The sequence below is a fragment of the Polyodon spathula genome, chromosome 9 (assembly GCF_017654505.1).
Source record: "Polyodon spathula isolate WHYD16114869_AA chromosome 9, ASM1765450v1, whole genome shotgun sequence".
NCBI classification, from domain to species: Eukaryota; Metazoa; Chordata; class Actinopteri; order Acipenseriformes; family Polyodontidae; genus Polyodon; species Polyodon spathula.
The window spans coordinates 50,820,832-50,841,704 of record NC_054542.1 but is presented as its reverse complement, the minus strand read 5'-3'; the positions used below and the strand labels follow the sequence as shown (position 1 = coordinate 50,841,704).

Genomic DNA, 20,873 nt, shown 5'->3' with positions numbered 1-20,873 from the left:
TTAAGGATATCTGGAAGGTTGGGAAGATAACTAGGTGTCAGTTTTTGATTGTGAATTTTGCCAACACAGAATTGATATCTGAAACATGCAGTGTTCAAGATCTAATCTCACTGTATATTGAGGATTTTAACAGTGGAACCTTACAGTTGATTGTTTCAGTAGAACAAGTGCTGACTAGCGACTGCCATCTGGCATTGTCAGATCTGGCCTGTTCATTGGACCATCCTCCCAGGCAATGTGAAGGAACTGATCAGTCCTGTATGGAAGTTTCTACATCTTCAGAAAATGTTTTTCCTCTTGGAGGGCCAGTCCATTCAACATGGTTCCAGTAAAATCAGTGTGGAATTGTGCATTGTATTAATGAGGGTTTGCATTCCCCTGCTGCATGAAATACATGAACCCAGATGAGATTGCATTTGCATTTGCTGTAAAAGGTCTGTTAGTGCCTCTGTGTACTTGCTTGTGCATGGGGGGTGGGGGGGGGTGTGACAGAACCTTGCCTGCTTTTGAGGGACATGAGTAATTACAACAGAATCTAGTGGGAAGGAGTGGGTGGGCCCTGATGATTTTTTTTTAGGGACAATCTTTTTTACAGAATAGATTGGGAGGAATCTCATCTTGCTGGTACACTTCTGCACTGTCATTCAGAAATGATTAAAAAATAAATGAGATTCCAGAAGTTCAATGTGAATGCATGGTCTTTCTGAAGAACTGTTTAACCTCTGAATTATTAAATGGCTGCTTCTTTAATAAGACACAAGATTTTTATTTATTTTTTTGTAAAATCTTTTGCGCTTTAACCTCTGTAGACTGAAATGGAGGTCAAACTATAACATAAAACATTCTCATTCCCTTATAAACTGCCTGAGGCCAGCGTCTACATGGAAATACCTAAAGGGTAAATGATTCATAATATCTGAATGCAACAACATCCTTGATATTTAAGCAACTGAACACTAATAAGAGGACATCACCATCTGGTAGACAGTGAGCTTGATAAACTTGAATAATAATGGTAATAATGTTATGTTAACATATTGAATTACATACTGATTTGTAGTTTTTCACATACATAATGAATAATTCGCAACAATTAAAAAATGTGACATTTCGAAATCTAACATGAAATACTGTACTACTATTATGGCTTCCGGTAGACTTTTACAATATCATGTTCTAGTTTCTTTGATCACACAATGTTAAAAAGAAGATCTACGTTATGTTCCCCTATGTTATTAATCTTTATTATTTATGTTTTTTTTTTACCCTGGTTTTCTCCCTAATTTGGAATGCCCAATTGTTGTAACCTGGTGACGTGGGAAACAGAGGCTGGAACACACCTCTTCTGAAACGGGCTCCTGCCGATCTGTCGTGCCTGGAACACACATCTGAAATGTGCTTCAGCCGATCTGTCGTGCCTGGAACACACATCTTCTGAAACGTGCTCCTGCCGATCTGTCGTGCCTGGAACACACGTCTTCTGAAACGTGCTCCTGCCGATCTGTCGTGTCTGGAACACACGTCTTCTGAAACGTGCTCCTGCCAATCTGTCGTGTCTGGAACACACGTCTTCTGAAACGTGCTCCTGCCGATCTGTCATGCCAGGAACACACCTCTTCTGAAACGTGCTCCTGCCGATCTGTCGTGCCTGGAACACACGTCTTCTGAAACGTGCTCCTGCCGATCTGTCGTGCCTGGAACACACGTCTTCTGAAACGTGCTCCTGCCGATCTGTCGTGCCTGGAACACACCTCTTCTGAAACGTGCTCCTGCCGATCTGTCGTGCCTGGAACACACATCTTCTGAAACGTGCTCCTGCCGATCTGTCGTGCCTGGAACACACGTCTTCTGAAACGTGCTCCTGCCGATCTGTCGTGCCTGGAACACACCTCTTCTGAAACGTGCTCCTGCCGATCTGTCGTGCCTGGAACACACATCTGAAATCTTCTCTGTCGTGCCTGGAACACACATCTTCTGAAACGTGCTCCTGCCGATCTGTCGTGCCTGGAACACACGTCTTCTGAAACGTGCTCCTGCCGATCTGTCGTGCCTGGAACACACGTCTTCTGAAACGTGCTCCTGCCGATCTGTCGTGCCTGGAACACACGTCTTCTGAAACGTGCTCCTGCCGATCTGTCGTGCCTGGAACACACGTCTTCTGAAACGTGCTCCTGCCGATCTGTCGTGCCTGGAACACACGTCTTCTGAAACGTGCTCCTGCCGATCTGTCGTGCCTGGAACACACGTCTTCTGAAACGTGCTCCTGCCGATCTGTCGTGCCTGGAACACACGTCTTCTGAAACGTGCTCCTGCCGATCTGTCGTGCCTGGAACACACATCTTCTGAAACGTGCTCCTGCCGATCTGTCAAAACACATGTCTTCTGAAACTCTCCTGCCGATCTGTCGTGCCTGGAACACACGTCTTCTGAAACGTGCTCCTGCCGATCTGTCGTGCCTGGAACACACGTCTTCTGAAACGTGCTCCTGCCGATCTGTCGTGCCTGGAACACACGTCTTCTGAAACGTGCTCCTGCCGATCTGTCGTGCCTGGAACACACGTCTTCTGAAACGTGCTCCTGCCGATCTGTCGTGCCTGGAACACACGTCTTCTGAAACGTGCTCCTGCCGATCTGTCGTGCCTGGAACACACGTCTTCTGAAACGTGCTCCTGCCGATCTGTCGTGCCTGGAACACACGTCTTCTGAAACGTGCTCCTGCCGATCTGTCGTGCCTGGAACACACGTCTTCTGAAACGTGCTCCTGCCGATCTGTCGTGCCTGGAACACACGTCTTCTGAAACGTGCTCCTGCCGATCTGTCGTGCCTGGAACACACATCTTCTGAAACGTGCTCCTGCCGATCTGTCGTGCCTGGAACACACGTCTTCTGAAACGTGCTCCTGCCGATCTGTCGTGCCTGGAACACACATCTTCTGAAACGTGCTCCTGCCGATCTGTCGTGCCTGGAACACACATCTTCTGAAACGTGCTCCTGCCGATCTGTCGTGCCAGGAACACACGTCTTCTGAAACGTGCTCCTGCCGATCTGTCGTGTCTGGAACACACGTCTTCTGAAACGTGCTCCTGCCAATCTGTCATGTTTTGCACTGTGGATCCACAGCGAGGCCACCAGACCTATAGTGCTGGAGGACAACACAGATCTGATGGCTCAGCTGTCAAACCACAGGTGCCCTATAGGCCACAAGTGTTACTGGTGTGCTGTAAACCATGGATTTCCCTGCTGACCTAAGCCCTCCCTACCCGGGTCGCGCTCGGCCAATTCTGTGCTGCCCCCTAGGAACCTCTGGTCATGGTCGGCAGTGACATAGCCTGGATTTGAACCTGTGATCTACTGGACAACCACGTCATGGGTACAGGTACAGTGCACCCAGCATCCAGGGGATAATCATTTCTGAAATAGACTAGAAGTGTGGGATTCTTTCTTACTCTTTTCTGGTGTTGCCAGTGGGTTGACAGTGGAGTGTAATAATGGGATTAGTATGTATAGTACAATTGATGTTTCTTCTCTATCGATTGCAACCACTGAGCTGTGCCTTTCCCACATCTGATCTCCATGGAGACAGCATTCTAACATGATGCTGCATGTTAGCTGAAGGAATGCCTGGCTGGGTTGAGTAGGAACACATAAACAGAGCCCTGGTGCTGTACAGAGGGAAGCTAGATCAGGCAATCAGGCTGGTGTCTGGTTATGCACTCCATTGTCTGTAGTTCTAGTTTATCCTGTAACAGAAATGCAGTTCATGGTTGTGCTGCAGACACCTACATGTTTGACCTAAAACAAAAATGCAAATGTAACATTTGATTTTGTTACTTTTTCCAGACAGGAGGTAATCAAGTAGTCCATTGTATAAGTCATGAATTCCAATTAAATTCCCACTTTCCAGAGTTTGATGTACTTTTGTATTTTATTTACAGACATAGCTAATATCAGGGGTTCCCTGGTCAATCAATTGCATTGAATATTTTGTAGAAGTCCATACTGCATCATTAAGAATCATACAGTTATGTTAATGATAAAACTCGATCTATTTGAATGACAGACCCAGATCACTTCAAAGAGGGTCTCCGTTGGAAATAATATGAGAACAGCAGGTTTATACCATTAGCCCTGGGATGAGCCCAGTTCACTTACTTCCATCAGCATTCTCATGGGGAATCATGTCTTTAGAGCTGAACACAGTATTCAGGGCTCTGCCTGTCAGATTCTAACAAGCATAGTATCACTAATCTAGGTTTGACTGTGTACCACAGCATTCAGTGTGTCTTTAATCCCAGGTTATTCTACATTCCCAGAACAATAGAAGTGCAGTTCAGGAAAGTCATATTAATGTTACACAGTACACTTTGTATGACCCAAATACTGTGTTCATATCTTGTCATTGCAATATTGCACCTCCAGTGCAGTGACGCTTGACTGGCCTTATCCTAGATTTACAGTGTGCAGACTCTTAGGGCAGGCTACAAAGACTAGACAAGATTGGGAACAATGGTTAGGGGATTTCATTGAAGCAAACTGAGCTCTAAATTATCTAAATAATGTCATCCTATATGATTTCAAAATTATAACTGAGACAGAAGTAAGTAAAAGCAAAGGGAGTAACAATAATAATGCAAATGATAAATGAATGGCCAATGCAGTGGTCATTCCAGCGAGATACTCGACAGAGGCAACAGTGAGTCGTCTTTAACGAAAGACAAGATCTGTTATCTAGCTGGAATGACTGATCCCAATGATAATAATGCTATTAGAAGTTATTGCTATTGTGTGTATAATTTATATTTTTTGTTTGCACCTGAATCTATTTGAATGTTTGTTTTTTTTACTCGGTCACATATGGCCACATCATATATACTTCAAAGTGTGTGTGTGTATATATATATATATATATATATATATATATATATATATATATATATATATATGAGCTTAACATGCAGCCTACAGCACTCAGGATTCCCAGGTGGTCTCCCATCCAAGTACTAACCAAGCCCAACATTGCTTTGCTTAAGCATTGCATGGTAAGTTCGATTTGAAGAGCTTTTTGCTGTCAGAGACGTTGCCCAGGAGTCACTACAAGGAAGTAGCTCTTCTTGACCCCCTTGTGTATGTATCAATTTACAGAGCAAAAACACTCCAGGTATATTTCACGGTGAATGAATAAAAACAAAATAATTAAAGTGAAGACTTTTTTTACTGATTGTTTTTTTTTTGGAAGATGGATACTATATGTACAGTAATGGTTTTAGAGATCTTCATTGTCTTTCCAGTATCTCAAACGAGCTTTAAGGAGGCGTATGCAGAGTTTTGCCTCAACTTTTCAGTTGAACATTCTTCTCTGCAAGACATATTTCAACATGTGCCCATTGGGTCTCTTTTTGGACTAGTCTTATGTTGATTGTCGCTTTCTCCTAGTGTAGTGCGATAGAGGCGCCTTTTACTTTCACCTGATAGTACATTTTTCTCCCAACCACGGGTAGAAGATATAGATGGGAAGGCTAATAAATCTATGGGATACATGCACGCAGGAGTCTGGGTTTTGGGTGGAGTGTTGTCATTATAATTGCCTTTCTTGGAAGGGGCTTGTTCATTAAATCAATCTGATGGTCGTCAGGATCACAGGCTGTATTCTCAGTACCTCCTGTATTGTCTACACTGTGATGCAGCTCTGTCTCACCTCCACCAGCAAATTCAGGATATTCGGTGGAGTCCCTTTGATCCTGGTCCTCCAGTGATGTCTAGGGCCAGATCTGTACTCTCCCCACGTCGATATGGTTTGCTGCCTAGCTGTTGTCTTGTGCGATTTTCTGCTTTACATTTTTCCACTTTAACTTGATTGGATCCATGGTTAGTTTCTGTCCAGACCCAGTAAAGCTCACTCTGTTTAAAATGTCATGCCAAGCTAAATGTCCTTTTGCTGTCTTACCTGAGCTGTGCTGCCACTGAAACTACCAACAATGACAGCATAATGCCCTCTAATACCTTCTAGGAGAGTCTCCGAAATTGGTCCCTTTAGAATGGGAAACAATACTCCTGGCTTCTTTACTTCTGCATGCTCCTTTTATTCTCATTTAAATAGGCCATTTATTACAGTTACTTTACAGGTCCTGATGTTGTTAATTAACACTGCATGGGAGAGCTCTATTTGAATTGGCTACATCAGAAAAGGTGTTTATAGGGGAGTTAATAAAAACGTGTCAGGGAATTAAAGAAACTCGAGGTGCGTGAAGTTCCATTAGCCTTCCCATCTACAGTTTTTACTGTACCTCCTCATAATGTCATGCTATCAGAGATACGCCCCCCCCCCCTTGAGCTCTCCAATCCCATTTAATATAAGTGCTGACTCAGTGAAGCAGAATCAAACAATCTTGTTAAATCACCCCTTTGTGCCTAAAGGGTATCGTCAGATCACAAATCCCACATGGTGACTAATAATGACTAACCCCAAACAATAAGTTGCATTTAATAGAGACATTAAACCAATGTGATTTAAAAACTATTTTTAAACTTTGAAATAAATCATCAGTTGCAGTGAAAATGTGTTTTAACCCCAACCTTCTACACAAATACTACAGCACAATCTATCAGGACTATACACAGGGAACGAAGACACTACAGCACAGTATATCAGGACTATACACAGGGAACGAGGATACTACAGCACAATCTATCAGGACTATACACAGGGAACGAAGATACTGCAGCACAGTATATCAGGACTATACACAGGGAACGAAGATACTACAGCACAGTATATCAGGACTATACACAGGGAACGAAGATACTACAGCACAGTATATCAGGACTATACACAGGGAACGAAGATACTACAGCACAGTATATCAGGACTATACACAGGGAACGAAGATACTACAGCACAGTATATCAGGACTATACACAGGGAACGAAGATACTACAGCACAGTATATCAGGACTATACACAGGGAATGAAGATACTACAGCACAGTATATCAGGACTATACACAGGGAACGAAGATACTACAGCACAGTATATCAGGACTATACACAGGGAACGAAGATACTACAGCACAGTATATCAGGACTATACACAGGGAACGAAGATACTACAGCACAGTATATCAGGACTATACACAGGGAACGAAGATACTACAGCACAGTATATCAGGACTATACACAGGGAACTACTACAGCACAGTATATCAGGACTATACACAGGGAAGAAGATACTACAGCACAGTATATCAGGACTATACACAGGGAACGAAGATACTACAGCACAGTATATCAGGACTATACACAGAGAACGAAGATACTACAGCACAGTATATCAGGACTATACACAGGGAATGAAGATACTACAGCACAGTATATCAGGACTATACACAGGGAACGAAGATACTACAGCACAGTATATCAGGACTATACACAGGGAATGAAGATACTACAGCACAGTATATCAGGACTATACACAGAATGAAGATACTACACACAGTATATCAGGACTATACACAAATGAAGATACTACAGCACAGTATATCAGGACTATACACAGGGAATGAAGATACTACAGCACAGTATATCAGGACTATACACAGGGAACGAAGATACTACAGCACAGTATATCAGGACTATACACAGGGAACGAAGATACTACAGCACAGTATATCAGGACTATACACAGGGAACGAAGATACTACAGCACAGTATATCAGGACTATACACAGGGAACGAAGATACTACAGCACAGTATATCAGGACTATACAGAGGGAACGAGGATACTACAGTACAGTATATGAAGACTATACACAGGGAATGAAGATACTACAGCACAGTATATCAGGACTATACACAGGGAACGAAGATACTACAGTACAGTATATGAGGACTATACACAGGGAATGAAGATACTACAGCACAGTATATCAGGACTATACACAGGGAACGAAGATACTACAGCACAGTATATCAGGACTATACACAGGGAACGAAGATACTACAGCACAGTATATCAGGACTATACACAGGGAACGAAGATACTACAGCACAGTATATCAGGACTATACACAGGGAACGAAGATACTACAGCACAGTATATCAGGACTATACACAGGGAACGAAGATGCTACTTCACAGTATATCAGGACTATACACAGGGAACGAGGATACTTCACATACTTAGGAGACTTGGGTTACTACTGTGGTTCAATCGCAAATTTGTAGACCCTTTACAAATGTGCTACACAGAATCTTGTGAATCAGTATAGAACAGTGGTTACCAGTAATAGGATATGCAAACTGTTTTGTAAAACAATGCCACTAAGGCATTACTGTACATGAAACCTAATACATACATGGAGCTGATGTGTCATTAACAGTATATTGTAATACACTGCTATCCCTTGCTTGATATTATTGTAACGTGTCTATAGAGACATATTAATGGATGCTGGAACTAAAGTGGGACCCAATTTCCTTATCAATTACAGACTGCAAAATGCTTGCAAAAATATCAGCCAAAACAAAGGTGAGATGTATTGTTGCTATGCATGTGTATTTCATCTGGGAAAAAATATCTTTCCAGAAAAAGCTTCAGTTATGTGTGTTATAAGGTTAGACAATGATTCCCTGCAGACTTGTTTATTTAGGTGCAGATGGACCCTTATGTTGAACTTAATGTATATGGGTCTTCGTATTCTATAGACAAGGGACTAGGGAGAGAGGCAGGGCTGTCATTTATTTTCTGTATTGTGTTTGACTATCTTGGACAGCCCTAAAACCACTGGACAGTGTAAAAGTACTCATGCCATCTCTTTCCCCAAATCCATCTCTATGCTGTGATTGTAATCATTTGCAGAACTGCATATTGTTATATTAAAAGATGCCCATTTAGATGCCCAATTGACTGCAATGATAATTGTAGACTATAGTAAAAGACTGATGATGAGGATAATACCTCAGTGTACCAATGCTTTTAGTTTTGTGATAGATGGTAATGAAACAGAGCAACAGCACAGCTTTCTTGTGAATTAACCACAGGCTACTATTAATCCCTCAGTATCCCACAAGTCTAGAGCATACCCAAGACCAAATGCAATTATCACCTAGGAAACTTGTCAAAGAAGAGCCATGTGTTTGTTCATTATACAGGCTTGTTAAATGATGGGTACCCAGTTACACATGGTTACCCTTGTGGCATCCACCCTTGGTCACTTTATGCTTTGGCATGAAAGCTGCAGCTGTGTCACTGTGTCAAATAGCTGCTCTATGCCATATTCAGACCAGGATCAATCCAGTGCTTAGCAACAGAAATAAAGTCATGGGGAAAATGGGTCTTAGTCATGACAGGCATCTTTGATATATATATTTTTTTTTCCTTTTTCAACCCCTGATATTTAAAATCTCCACCATATTTGAAAATGATAGAAACTCAGTCTATCCCTGTACAAAAATGATCTCCTTTAAATGAATGATCTACCTGCAGAGACATTTATATCCTAATCTTGTTCCCAGTATCTATACTGGATTAAATATTTCCCAACGTTGATAACCTGTTTGAAAGGGTACTTTAACTACACAATGTAATGCTGCATGAGGGCTGAATTTGGCAAGTAAAGTTCCAATAGAAAACTAAGATAAACTAAAACTCTACTAGTACTATAACTTTAAAAAAAGCAAAATAAAAAGTAGACTATTACCCCAGCCATGCTAGAATACTAGAATAATCTTGTCAAATCAGAAATGAATCACCTAACACTAGGGGGTGGATTAAATATAAATTGATTATTTGTTCCTATGATTTATATGTATATGAACCCAGGTTTTCCAATGTGGGACATTGTGGTTCTTTGCTTGCATTTTATACGTCACTCTGAAATTTGCACATGTTTAACCAGCACACTGCAGAGCTGGTTCTGCTGACTGGACTGGGCTCACGTGCAGTGCATTCTGCAGCAGTGGGTTAATGTGACTTGTAAATCTGCACAGGATCCAGTGGATTCCAGGAACATACAGTGATCCCATCGCCCTTTCACTGTACTGAAGATGGATTGCTTTATACATGTTTCAAATACAGGTCTATGGAGAAATCTTTGAACTATTTTACATGTATAGTGTGTGTGTGTGTGTGACAGGGCAGAAGCCCTGCACATGGAAATAGATGTTCTTGTTTGGGTTGTGTATATAAAGTTCAGATAACAATAATTTAAGTTTGGCGATCAACACCAGGCCACATTCTACACATGGATTTGTCAGGGATGACATTTGAACCCCCATCCCTGACAAATCCATGTGCAGAATGTGGCCTGGTGTTAATTGCTTGATTGATTGATTGACTGATTGATTGATTATCAATGAACCCTGGCCACATGCTTTAAAAAGGAGCTGGAAAGCCAGTCCTTTGTTCTTAGTTTAGGCACACAGAGATGAATGTGTGGACAACCCTCATGGCTGCTGTGTGAACGAGGGTGAGCAATTTGATATCACTGTGTGTAGATCAGGGTTACCACACCTGTACAATAGAGATTCGTTTAGGAGATTCTAATCCCATTTAAAGTGCATTCGAGTGTGTGTAGATCAGGGTAAGCACACCTGTACAATAGGGATTCGTTTAGGAGATTCTAATCCTATCTGTCAGCAGATGTTCGCACCCTTATTAAAAAACAACGTGGGGGGCCCATGATAATATTTATATTTATGGCATTCTATGTATGCTTGGAAAACTTTTGCAGTGACAACAGAAATAAGATGGCACTCAGCCATTTACTTCTAAAAGTTTTCTGAATTTAGATGTCTGTATATGGCACTGCCTGCTTTAATATATTTTCTTTTGTTTTCAGTTAACACATTTTGTTCCCCTGTTAAATTGCCTTGCATTACTTTGATTTGAATCAGCACTAAAGCAAGCTGGTTGTTGTGAGCTCTGTGTCTGCAGCTTCTCCCAGATGTGTCTGCTCAGCATTTCTTCTAAAGCCTACAATTTATTTATTTTTCTAGGCCGTTTATATAAGTTAAGAATGGAGAAAGGTCTGTGTGCTGACCCTCAGTTAAAACTTGACTTGGTGCCAGTCTCATTCTGCTTTTATTGTAACATTTCTTTATCTAACAGCACCAACCTACACCAAACCCCCTCCTCTCAACTTAAGTTAGCATGTGTCCACAATTTTCCAGGTCAGAACACTTGTTAGCCAATGAGATTTCATCTTTATAACACACTACAGACCGTTAGCATTAGAAGCCGCTGAGGTCTCCAGTCGTAACCCCCCCTGCCACACCAGTCGCTCCACGTCTCTCACGCCTTGTTCATCACAACTGATCTGTCCATTGTTATTGCTGTCAATTAGGAAGATATACAGCTATATGCACAGAGTAGAGAAAAGTAACTACTACGACCCTCAAGAGCTTCGAAATGCATTGATGAAGTGCAATACATTGTGATCTGAGATCAATACCTCTTCGGTACAAAAAAGAAATTAATAGCCAATGCCATTATCCAAAAATACTATTGCAAATCAAAGCTGCTGGAAACAAAATAAAGAATGATACATGTCAAGAAACCAGATTGAGAGTTTGTTCTGCGTCTGAGTCAGGGATGTCATAGAAACCGTTATGAGGGATCTCAAGCAATGAGCAGCAAATACAATGAACCCTAAGGGGACACTCAAATGGGAGGCGCAGCAGCGGCTGTAACTGGCACATGCTTTGTCTTGATCTGCTGAACAACAGCAACCCATTTCATAAAAGAAAGATCATTTTGTTAACAAAACATAAGAATAAAAATGTGAGGACCCTGTAAAGTTGTCATCTACAAAGTATTATCCAAGCTAGAGTCCTTTAATCTTAAAATGTAAGATGGTTTCTGTGTGTTCTTTTATAAAGGCCTGTTGAATATGTATTTAATAGGGGAGCAGGACGATATTTATAAATGAATGCTAACATCAGAGTCTTCGGCTCTTAGAGCTTTTCAGGGTAAATGTCTGAGATTGCTCTTCAAATAGCATTCTCCATTATAGCTACCTCCACTATTTAATTACATGTGTCTCAGGGGTTTAAGGCTCAGAGAAAGTTCTGCAATGTGAGCCGAGTCACACTGTATATGATCCTGAGTATACAAAGCTACTTTAAAGGATGACATCTTTACTTGTTGGTACAATACAATAGTGATGACCAGTATTGAATACTTTTTCTGCTTTATTTGTGTGGTTATGATGCTCATAGGATATAAAGATTTTATATTGAAATAGATTACTATGTAATTACCATGCATATACATCACTCAGTGTTGCTGCAGCCAGTTGTAATAATAATAATAATAATCTTTATATAGCTCCTTTCATAGTGGACCACCATCACAAAGCACATTACAAGATACAAGACTAGGGTGTGTGAACTATGCATCAGCTGCAGGGTCACTTACAAGAACATCTCACTCGAAAGACAGAGCACAAGGAGGTTAAGTGACTTGCTCAGGGTCACACAGTGAGTCATTGGCTCAGCTGGGATTTGAACTGTGTACCTCCTGGTTACAAGGGTGTTTCTTTAACCACTTTGACCATACAGCCTCCTAGACCACAATTTGTTTTTTTACACAACAACAGCACAGATTGAACCCGACCCAAGCATGTAATTTTAGACGCAGTTGTACTGCAACCCCAGAAGAAACTTGCATCATAATTGAACTGGACTTCTTTTCATTTCCATGGGCCAGTTCAATGAAGCACTTGTTCCATATCCACCATGGCATGACCTTCTTTAGTACCTGTACCTGTACCTGGCCAAAGTGTTGCATACATTAAATAATGAAGCAGGGATGGAGCAGCATCTAGTAGAACACTTTTACAGTATCTCATGATGGAAACAGTGTGTACCCAGAAAGTCATTAACTGAAAACCTTCACAGACACAATATGCCTACAGACATAATGCACAGTAAATGGAGACTTAGTTACAGAAGTGTGAATCTTTCATTACTATAATGCCACGTTTAAATGAATACCAAAGAATATGAGACTTGAACTGTTGTTAGAAGCCTTGCAAGAAGGTAATGTAGGAATTGCTTGACACGTTATTCAATTCAGCTAGTACCTCAATGGAGAAAGCCCTTGCTGTCCCCATAAAGAATACAGATGAGTTGCTGTATAGTCAGGTCACATTTCAACAGAAAGTGTAACCCGTGCATCAGAAATAGACCAGCCAGGGTGCTCAACTCCATTTAATCTCCAGTGGCTTCACCCACACAGCACAGCTACAGTACATTGTGTGTGTGTGTGCGTGCATGCGTGTGCGTGCGTGTGTGTGAGTGCACGTGTGTTAACACTTACCCTGCAAGACACACACACATTTTCATACCCTGTTTTAAAGACACCTCATGATTTTTTTATGATACTGCAAGACATCTAAATAGAGGTAATGTGTCCTTTCCAAAATTAAACAAATCTTTTCCACATCACAGCTTTACCATTTAGATGGACACTGACTTGAACATTGAAACAGTTTGCCACAGAAGCATGTTACAAGAGTTAAGCAAGCTAGTAAATAAATATATCAATAAACACAGCAAACTGCAGTATCACTGTTTAACTGTAAAATCAAAAATGGAACAAAGACACAAGCTGCTATTATTTTGCATCCAAAATAAATGCTTTCCTACTTCATACAAAAATAGATCAGAGTTTTGTATTTTACTTCTGTCATGTCATAACATATTTTTTTTGCTGTGTAAATCAGGCTATGTATGGAAATGTCCCAGCTTGTCACCTCCACTGTATACTATACTGAGCATCAAAAGAAATGTGTTACTTATATTTGAGCATCAGAAGAAGCTTATCACTTATATTTGGATAAAATTCACTAGATGACAAACTCTGTTTTAGAGCAGTTGCAGTGACTTTTTATTGTGCTGATTAACTATTGACATCATGAAGATGCTGCAAAATGCTCTGTATATTTCTTTTGCTGCTCTAAATAAAATACCACCAGCAATACATCTCAAACAGAGCTCCTGCGCTTATTGCACTGTACATTTAATTAACATGAGACTGCACGGGGAGATGTATTTTGTAGCAATTGTATTTTATTTAGTATGATCCCTTCATGCAGAACATACCCCATGTGCTGCTGGACTGCTGTCTCCAACTCAGAACGTCAACTCTTGTCCAAGGCTGGCTGAGACCTCTTTTTGGTCACATTGTGATTTGTTTTAACTCCACGTGGCAGTCTTCCAGGGATTTCCACTGAGTGGGTATGTAAGTAGCAGAGACAGTGCTGTTTAATGTTCTGTAGAAGGGTAATGAAAGCTACAGTTCTCTGCATGACTCCTAGAACATCAAGGCACTAAGGCTGAATCAGTTTCCAAGGGGCATTGAAGCAGCAGGGTTATAGATAATCATTGTAATGTTCAAACTACAGCTAAAGTACAATGCCTTGGACACAATGGCTGAAAGTGCTGTAAAGTGTAAACCACTTTGTTGTGCTGTGGCTTTGTGTTTCACAGCCAGCGCAGGTATGAAATGCTCTGGCCACAGTGCCCACATGCTCAGCCTAGTGACAGTCCCAATGTGCTCCCTGTTTACCATGGTAGAAGCATAGCAAGAGCATGGGTAAGCATTGTAAAGAACAGCGAGGTATGGGAAAGCATATTAAACACACACTGCACTATAGATACAATATTATACACAGTTGAGAACCAGCTACCCCCACGCTGCAGTGAACACACTGTAAACACTATAGGGGTACCTGCCCCTCACACGCTGCAGTGAACACACTGTAAACACTATAGGGGTACCGCCCCTCACACTCTGCAGTGAACACACTGTAAACACTATAGGGGTACCTGCCCCTCACACGCTGCAGTGAACACACTGTAAACACTATAGGGGTACCTGCCCCTCACACTCTGCAGTGAACACACGGTAAACACTATAGGGGTACCTGCCCCTCACACGCTGAAGTGAACACACTGTAAACACTATAGGGGTATCTGCCCCTCACACTCTGCAGTGAATACACTGTAAACACTATAGGGGTACCCGCCCCTTACACGCTGCAGTGAACACACTGTAAACACTATAGGGGTACCCGCCCCTCACACCTGCAGTGAACACACTGTAAACACTATAGGGGTACCCGCCCCTCACACGCTGCAGTGAACACACTGTAAACACTATAGGGGTACCCGCCCCTCACACGCTGCAGTGAACACACTGTAAACACTATAGGGGTACCCGCCCCTCACACGCTGCAGTGAACACACTGTAAACACTATAGGGGTACCTGCCCCTCACACGCTGCAGTGAACACACTGTAAACACTATAGGGGTACCCGCCCCTCCCTCACACGCTGCAGTGAACACACTGTAAACACTATAGGGGTACCCGCCCCTCACACGCTGCAGTGAACACACTGTAAACACTATAGGGGTACCCGCCCCTCACACGCTGCAGTGAACACACTGTAAACACTATAGGGGTACCCGCCCCTCACACGCTGCAGTGAACACACTGTAAACACTATAGGGGTACCCGCCCCTCACACGCTGCAGTGAACACACTGTAAACACTATAGGGGTACCCGCCCCTCACACGCTGCAGTGAACACACTGTAAACACTATAGGGGTACCCGCCCCTCACACGCTGCAGTGAACACACTGTAAACACTATAGGGGTACCCGCCCCTCACACGCTGCAGTGAACACACTGTAAACACTATAGGGGTACCCGCCCCTCACACGCTGCAGTGAACACACTGTAAACACTATAGGGGTACCCGCCCCTCACACGCTGCAGTGAACACACTGTAAACACTATAGGGGTACCTGCCCCTCACACGCTGCAGTGAACACACTGTAAACACTATAGGGGTACCCCCCTCACACGCTGCCCCTCACACGCTGCAGTGAACACACTGTAAACACTATAGGGGTACCTGCCCCTCACACGCTGAAGTGAACACACTGTAAACACTATAGGGGTATCTGCCCCTCACACTCTGCAGTGAATACACTGTAAACACTATAGGGGTACCCGCCCCTCACACGCTGCAGTGAACACACTGTAAACACTATAGGGGTACCCGCCCCTCACACGCTGCAGTGAACACACTGTAAACACTATAGGGGTACCCGCCCCTCACACGCTGCAGTGAACACACTGTAAACACTATAGGGGTACCCACCCCTCACACGCTGCAGTGAACACACTGTAAACACTATAGGGGTACCCGCCCCTCACACGCTGCAGTGAACACACTGTAAACACTATAGGGGTACCCGCCCCTCACACGCTGCAGTGAACACACTGTAAACACTATAGGGGTACCCACCCCTCACACGCTGCAGTGAACACACTGTAAACACTATAGGGGTACCCGCCCCTCACACGCTGCAGTGAACACACTGTAAACACTATAGGGGTACCCGCCCCTCACACGCTGCAGTGAACACACTGTAAACACTATAGGGGTACCCGCCCCTCACACGCAGTGAACACACTGTAAACACTATAGGGGTACCCACACACTGCATTGTGTAAACACTATAGGGGTACCCGCCCCTCACACGCTGCAGTGAACACACTGTAAACACTATAGGGGTACCCGCCCCTCACACGCTGCAGTGAACACACTGTAAACACTATAGGGGTACCCGCCCCTCACACGCTGCAGTGAACACACTGTAAACACTATAGGGGTACCCGCCCCTCACACGCTGCAGTGAACACACTGTAAACACTATAGGGGTACCCGCCCCTCACACGCTGCAGTGAACACACTGTAAACACTATAGGGGTACCCACCCCTCACACGCTGCAGTGAACACACTGTAAACACTATAGGGGTACCCGCCCCTCACACGCTGCAGTGAACACACTGTAAACACTATAGGGGCACCCGCCTCTCACACGATGCAGTGAACACACTGTAAACACTATAGGGGCACCCGCCTCTCACATGCTGCAGTATGGATACAATATTGTACCCAGTTCTCTATGTGAAATCAAGCCAATTCTTTTCATAAGCTTACATAAGAGAAACTCTCTTATATAACAATTATAGCCTGGTTACAGACAAGCCAATTTCACATCTTATATATAAAAGGTTTTATTGATCAGAAATGCAGGGTATTTTAGGCACAGTAAAGACGTATTAGATTTTTCTGTTGGACTTTGTTGGTATTGCTTTTAGCCAGTTATAATTGTTAATACTGAAATTGGCTCGCACTATGTGTTAATCGTATGTCTACAATAGTGTTAATAAATGCATACCTCCTCATGCAAGCAGTACTATCCACATTGCCATGTGATGTCCAAAGTCCTTAGATAACAGGTGAAGCTGTTTCGGTGTAGTGTTAGCTAGTGAGAGACGAGGAAGAGGCATGATCAGAGTTTTGTGAAGAGGCTCATACTGGAGTATCATGTGAAATGAGTTGACTTTCACAAGTCTTTCCGTTAATAAGCCTTTCTTAGGTGATAGGAAAAGTGTGACCTACGTTGCCATCAGATAAATTGCTTTTACCTCCCTTTAGATGTCTATAAAGATTTTCAAAAATCTATTTGCCTCGAAAGTTCCTCTGAATTATCAACCCCTGTATCTCACCGAAATATTCAGCTCATAGCAAGAGCTCTGATGGTCAGAGTTTAAACTTTGTTTGCATTATCTGGTTTGGAAATGCAGGCATTTTTTTAAAGCAAAAAATACTTTCAAGACAACATGCCTACTACAGTATTGTAACAGACATGTGTTTTAATCCTGTATGTAACCCGGAAAGATTTGAAATGGATAATCCAACACGATAATGAGGCTAATTATGTTGAGTGGTGCATAGAATTGCCAACACGGACAGTAATTACATGTGCACAGAGGACCTGTAAACAACAGGTGGAGATAGAAGATCCTTTTTATATAAAGAGGACATAACAGCATCGGTCCACATTAATTTGATTCTCTTGGGTTTTCCCTTCAAAACACCCCATTAGCAATGAAATAAGGCATATTGCTCTTGCTGTGTAATTCATTGATTCCAAAACTGTATTAGAAATGAAGCCACCCATATTGAACCCTGCTGTCAATGTGTAGGATGAGTCTGATAACTGGGCTTGTATTATGAATTATAAGAAATGGATTTCATCAGGAGCAATCCATCCTAAACAGTATAGTTCTTAAAAATACACATTTCTTTCTGTTTAAAAGAATGTTCTTAAACCTTTAGCTATTCACTGACATCCAGAATTATAACTGGAATACACTAGCTATTTCATTGGTTTTGAGGGTATGGTAAAGGAATAATTTACACCCATGATTTTGCAAATTATTTATTTGTAGCTGTTTAGTACCCAGTGATATCTGTTATTAATCGTCATTTATAACTCTTTCTGCATGTAAGGACACGTAACATGCTTCATAAAGTCACCAGCATATTTACACGTGGCACTGTGTCTGAGCAAGCCTGGGAAAGGTGGAAACAAATGAGGCAAGTATAAGTATAGGGGGGAGAAATTAGCGGTGCACTCAGTGGTCTTTTTATAATGACCTCATTGCAGACATGTCATTTTCCTAAGGCTTTCCGAGAGACAGCCCCTAATGCAAAATATTCTGCTGGTTTTATGACATCTGACAGATAGCCAAAACAGTACTAAATGATTACTAGGAACCATCGTGGGACAATAAACATAAATATAAAAATACATTTTGGATTATTATGTATATGTAAACAAAGTATTATTATTATTATTATTATTATTATTATTATTATTATTATTATTATTATTATATTATTATTATTTTCCTGGTAGCTTTAATTCTGTTTCTTTTACTTCACAGTAAAACCAACAGTCATAGATGTGGACATTTATGTTAACAGCATCGGACCAGTGTCATCAATAAATATGGTAAGTGATGCCTGTTAGTAATATAGGAACAATGGTTTGGTCCATATGCAGGGTGTTGTGGTATTTTCACTCAGTGTAATTCAAACAATGCTATGGAATCATACAGTAGGTCAGGTTTTCAATAAATGATCAGATTGTGATACAATAGTTGTTGTTGGAGCCTACTTGCTCACATATATTGTCTTTTTAAGAATCATGCAAACATCTTTATAAGAGTAAAGAGCACTACAATACTACTGTTATCACTAAATGTTGCATTTGATTTATTTATTTCACCAGGAGATTTACTCATTGAGAGCAATGACTTGTTTACAAGGGAGTCCTGGAAGAACATTAACAATTGCAATGTATAAAAATCATGATCAAAACACGTGAGGTTCAGATTTAATCAGCAGCATACAGTTATCAAAGAGCAGAATAAATAAGACATGGATCTATTTGTTAACGTGGACTGAAGGAGAAGCATTGGCAGGAGGTTCTAAGAAATTCCCTAATATGATCTTTAAAACCAGAGAAGGAAAGAGTTATCAAATGCCATTGTTATACTATGATGGAAACAATTTAACGTCTTTGAGGGTTGATATGCAAAAGGTAATGCTCACATACGGGTTTGAACCATTGGAACAGCCAAATAAACAGAATCCTGAGAGCGTAAGCTATAGCCAACACTAATCCTTTCTATCAACGCACTCCAATAAGGATGTACCAAACTTTACTAAAAATCTTAAACACAAAACAATAGCAATGAAAATCTTGTTTCACTTACTACCTAAAACACCCAGACACTGTAGAGGTGTTTGATTTACACTGCTGTTCTCCTTGGAATAAAGAAATCTGTTTTTATCTCTCCCTGCAGCACTAACATTGTGTGTGGTTTAACCCCTGTAAAGGGTTAACGGATTACTTCCCAGAACTGACCACACTTTGTAGGAATTGTAGGAATGTCTTTCAGCCATTGTTTACAGTGGTGGGATGGCTCTTTCAGCCATTGTTTACAGTGGTGGGATGGCTCTTTCAGCCATTGTTTACAGTGGTGGGATGGCTCTTTCAGCCATTGTTTACAGTGTTGGGATGGCTCTTTCAGCCATTGTTTACAGTGCTGGGATGGCTCTTTCAGCCATTGTTTACAGTGCTGGGATGGCTCTTTCAGCCATTGTTTACAGTGCTGGGATGGCTCTTTCAGCCATTGTTTACAGTGCTGGGATGGCTCTTTCAGCCATTGTTTACAGTGCTGGGATGGCTCTTTCAGCCATTGTTTACAGTGGTGGGATGGCTCTTTCAGCCATTGTTTACAGTGTTGGGATGGCTCTTTCAGCCATTGTTTACAGTGCTGGGATGGCTCTTTCAGCCATTGTTTACAGTGTTGGGATGGCTCTTTCAGCCATTGTTTACAGTGGTGGGATGGCTCTTTCAGCCATTGTTTACAGTGGTGGGATGGCTCTTTCAGCCATTGTTTACAGTGGTGGGATGGCTCTTTCAGCCATTGTTTACAGTGCTGGGATGGCTCTTTCAGCCATTGTTTACAGTGGTGGGATGGCTCTTTCAGCCATTGTTTACAGTGGTGGGATGGCTCTTTCAGCCATTGTTTACAGTGGTGGGATGGCTCTTTCAGCCATTGTTTACAGTGGTGGGATGGCTCTTTCAGCCATTGTTTACAGTGGTGGGATGGCTCTTTCAGCCATTGTTTACAGTGGTGGGATGGCTCTTTCAGCCATTGTTTACAGTGGTGGGATGGCTCTTTCAGCCATTGTTTACAGTGCTGGGATGGCTCTTTCAGCCATTGTTTACAGTGGTGGGATGGCTCTTTCAGCCATTGTTTACAGTGGTGGGATGGCTCTTTCAGCCATTGTTTACAGTGCTGGGATGGCTCTTTCAGCCATTGTTTACAGTGGTGGGATGGCTCTTTCAGCCATTGTTTACAGTGGTGGGATGGCTCTTTCAGCCATTGTTTACAGTGGTGGGATGGCTCTTTCAGCCATTGTTTACAGTGGTG

The 20,873-nt window shown here is 42.1% G+C and overlaps 1 protein-coding gene across 1 annotated transcript in view; it reads left to right on the top strand.

The window, feature by feature from the left end:
* Positions 1-20,873, top strand: part of LOC121321016 (gamma-aminobutyric acid receptor subunit gamma-3-like) — a 175,980-nt gene that overhangs the window by 23,898 nt on the left and 131,209 nt on the right. The window contains exon 3 of the mRNA XM_041259911.1: positions 18,813-18,880. Within this exon, the coding sequence (XP_041115845.1) occupies positions 18,813-18,880 (68 nt within the window). The remainder of the gene's footprint in view (positions 1-18,812; positions 18,881-20,873) is intronic.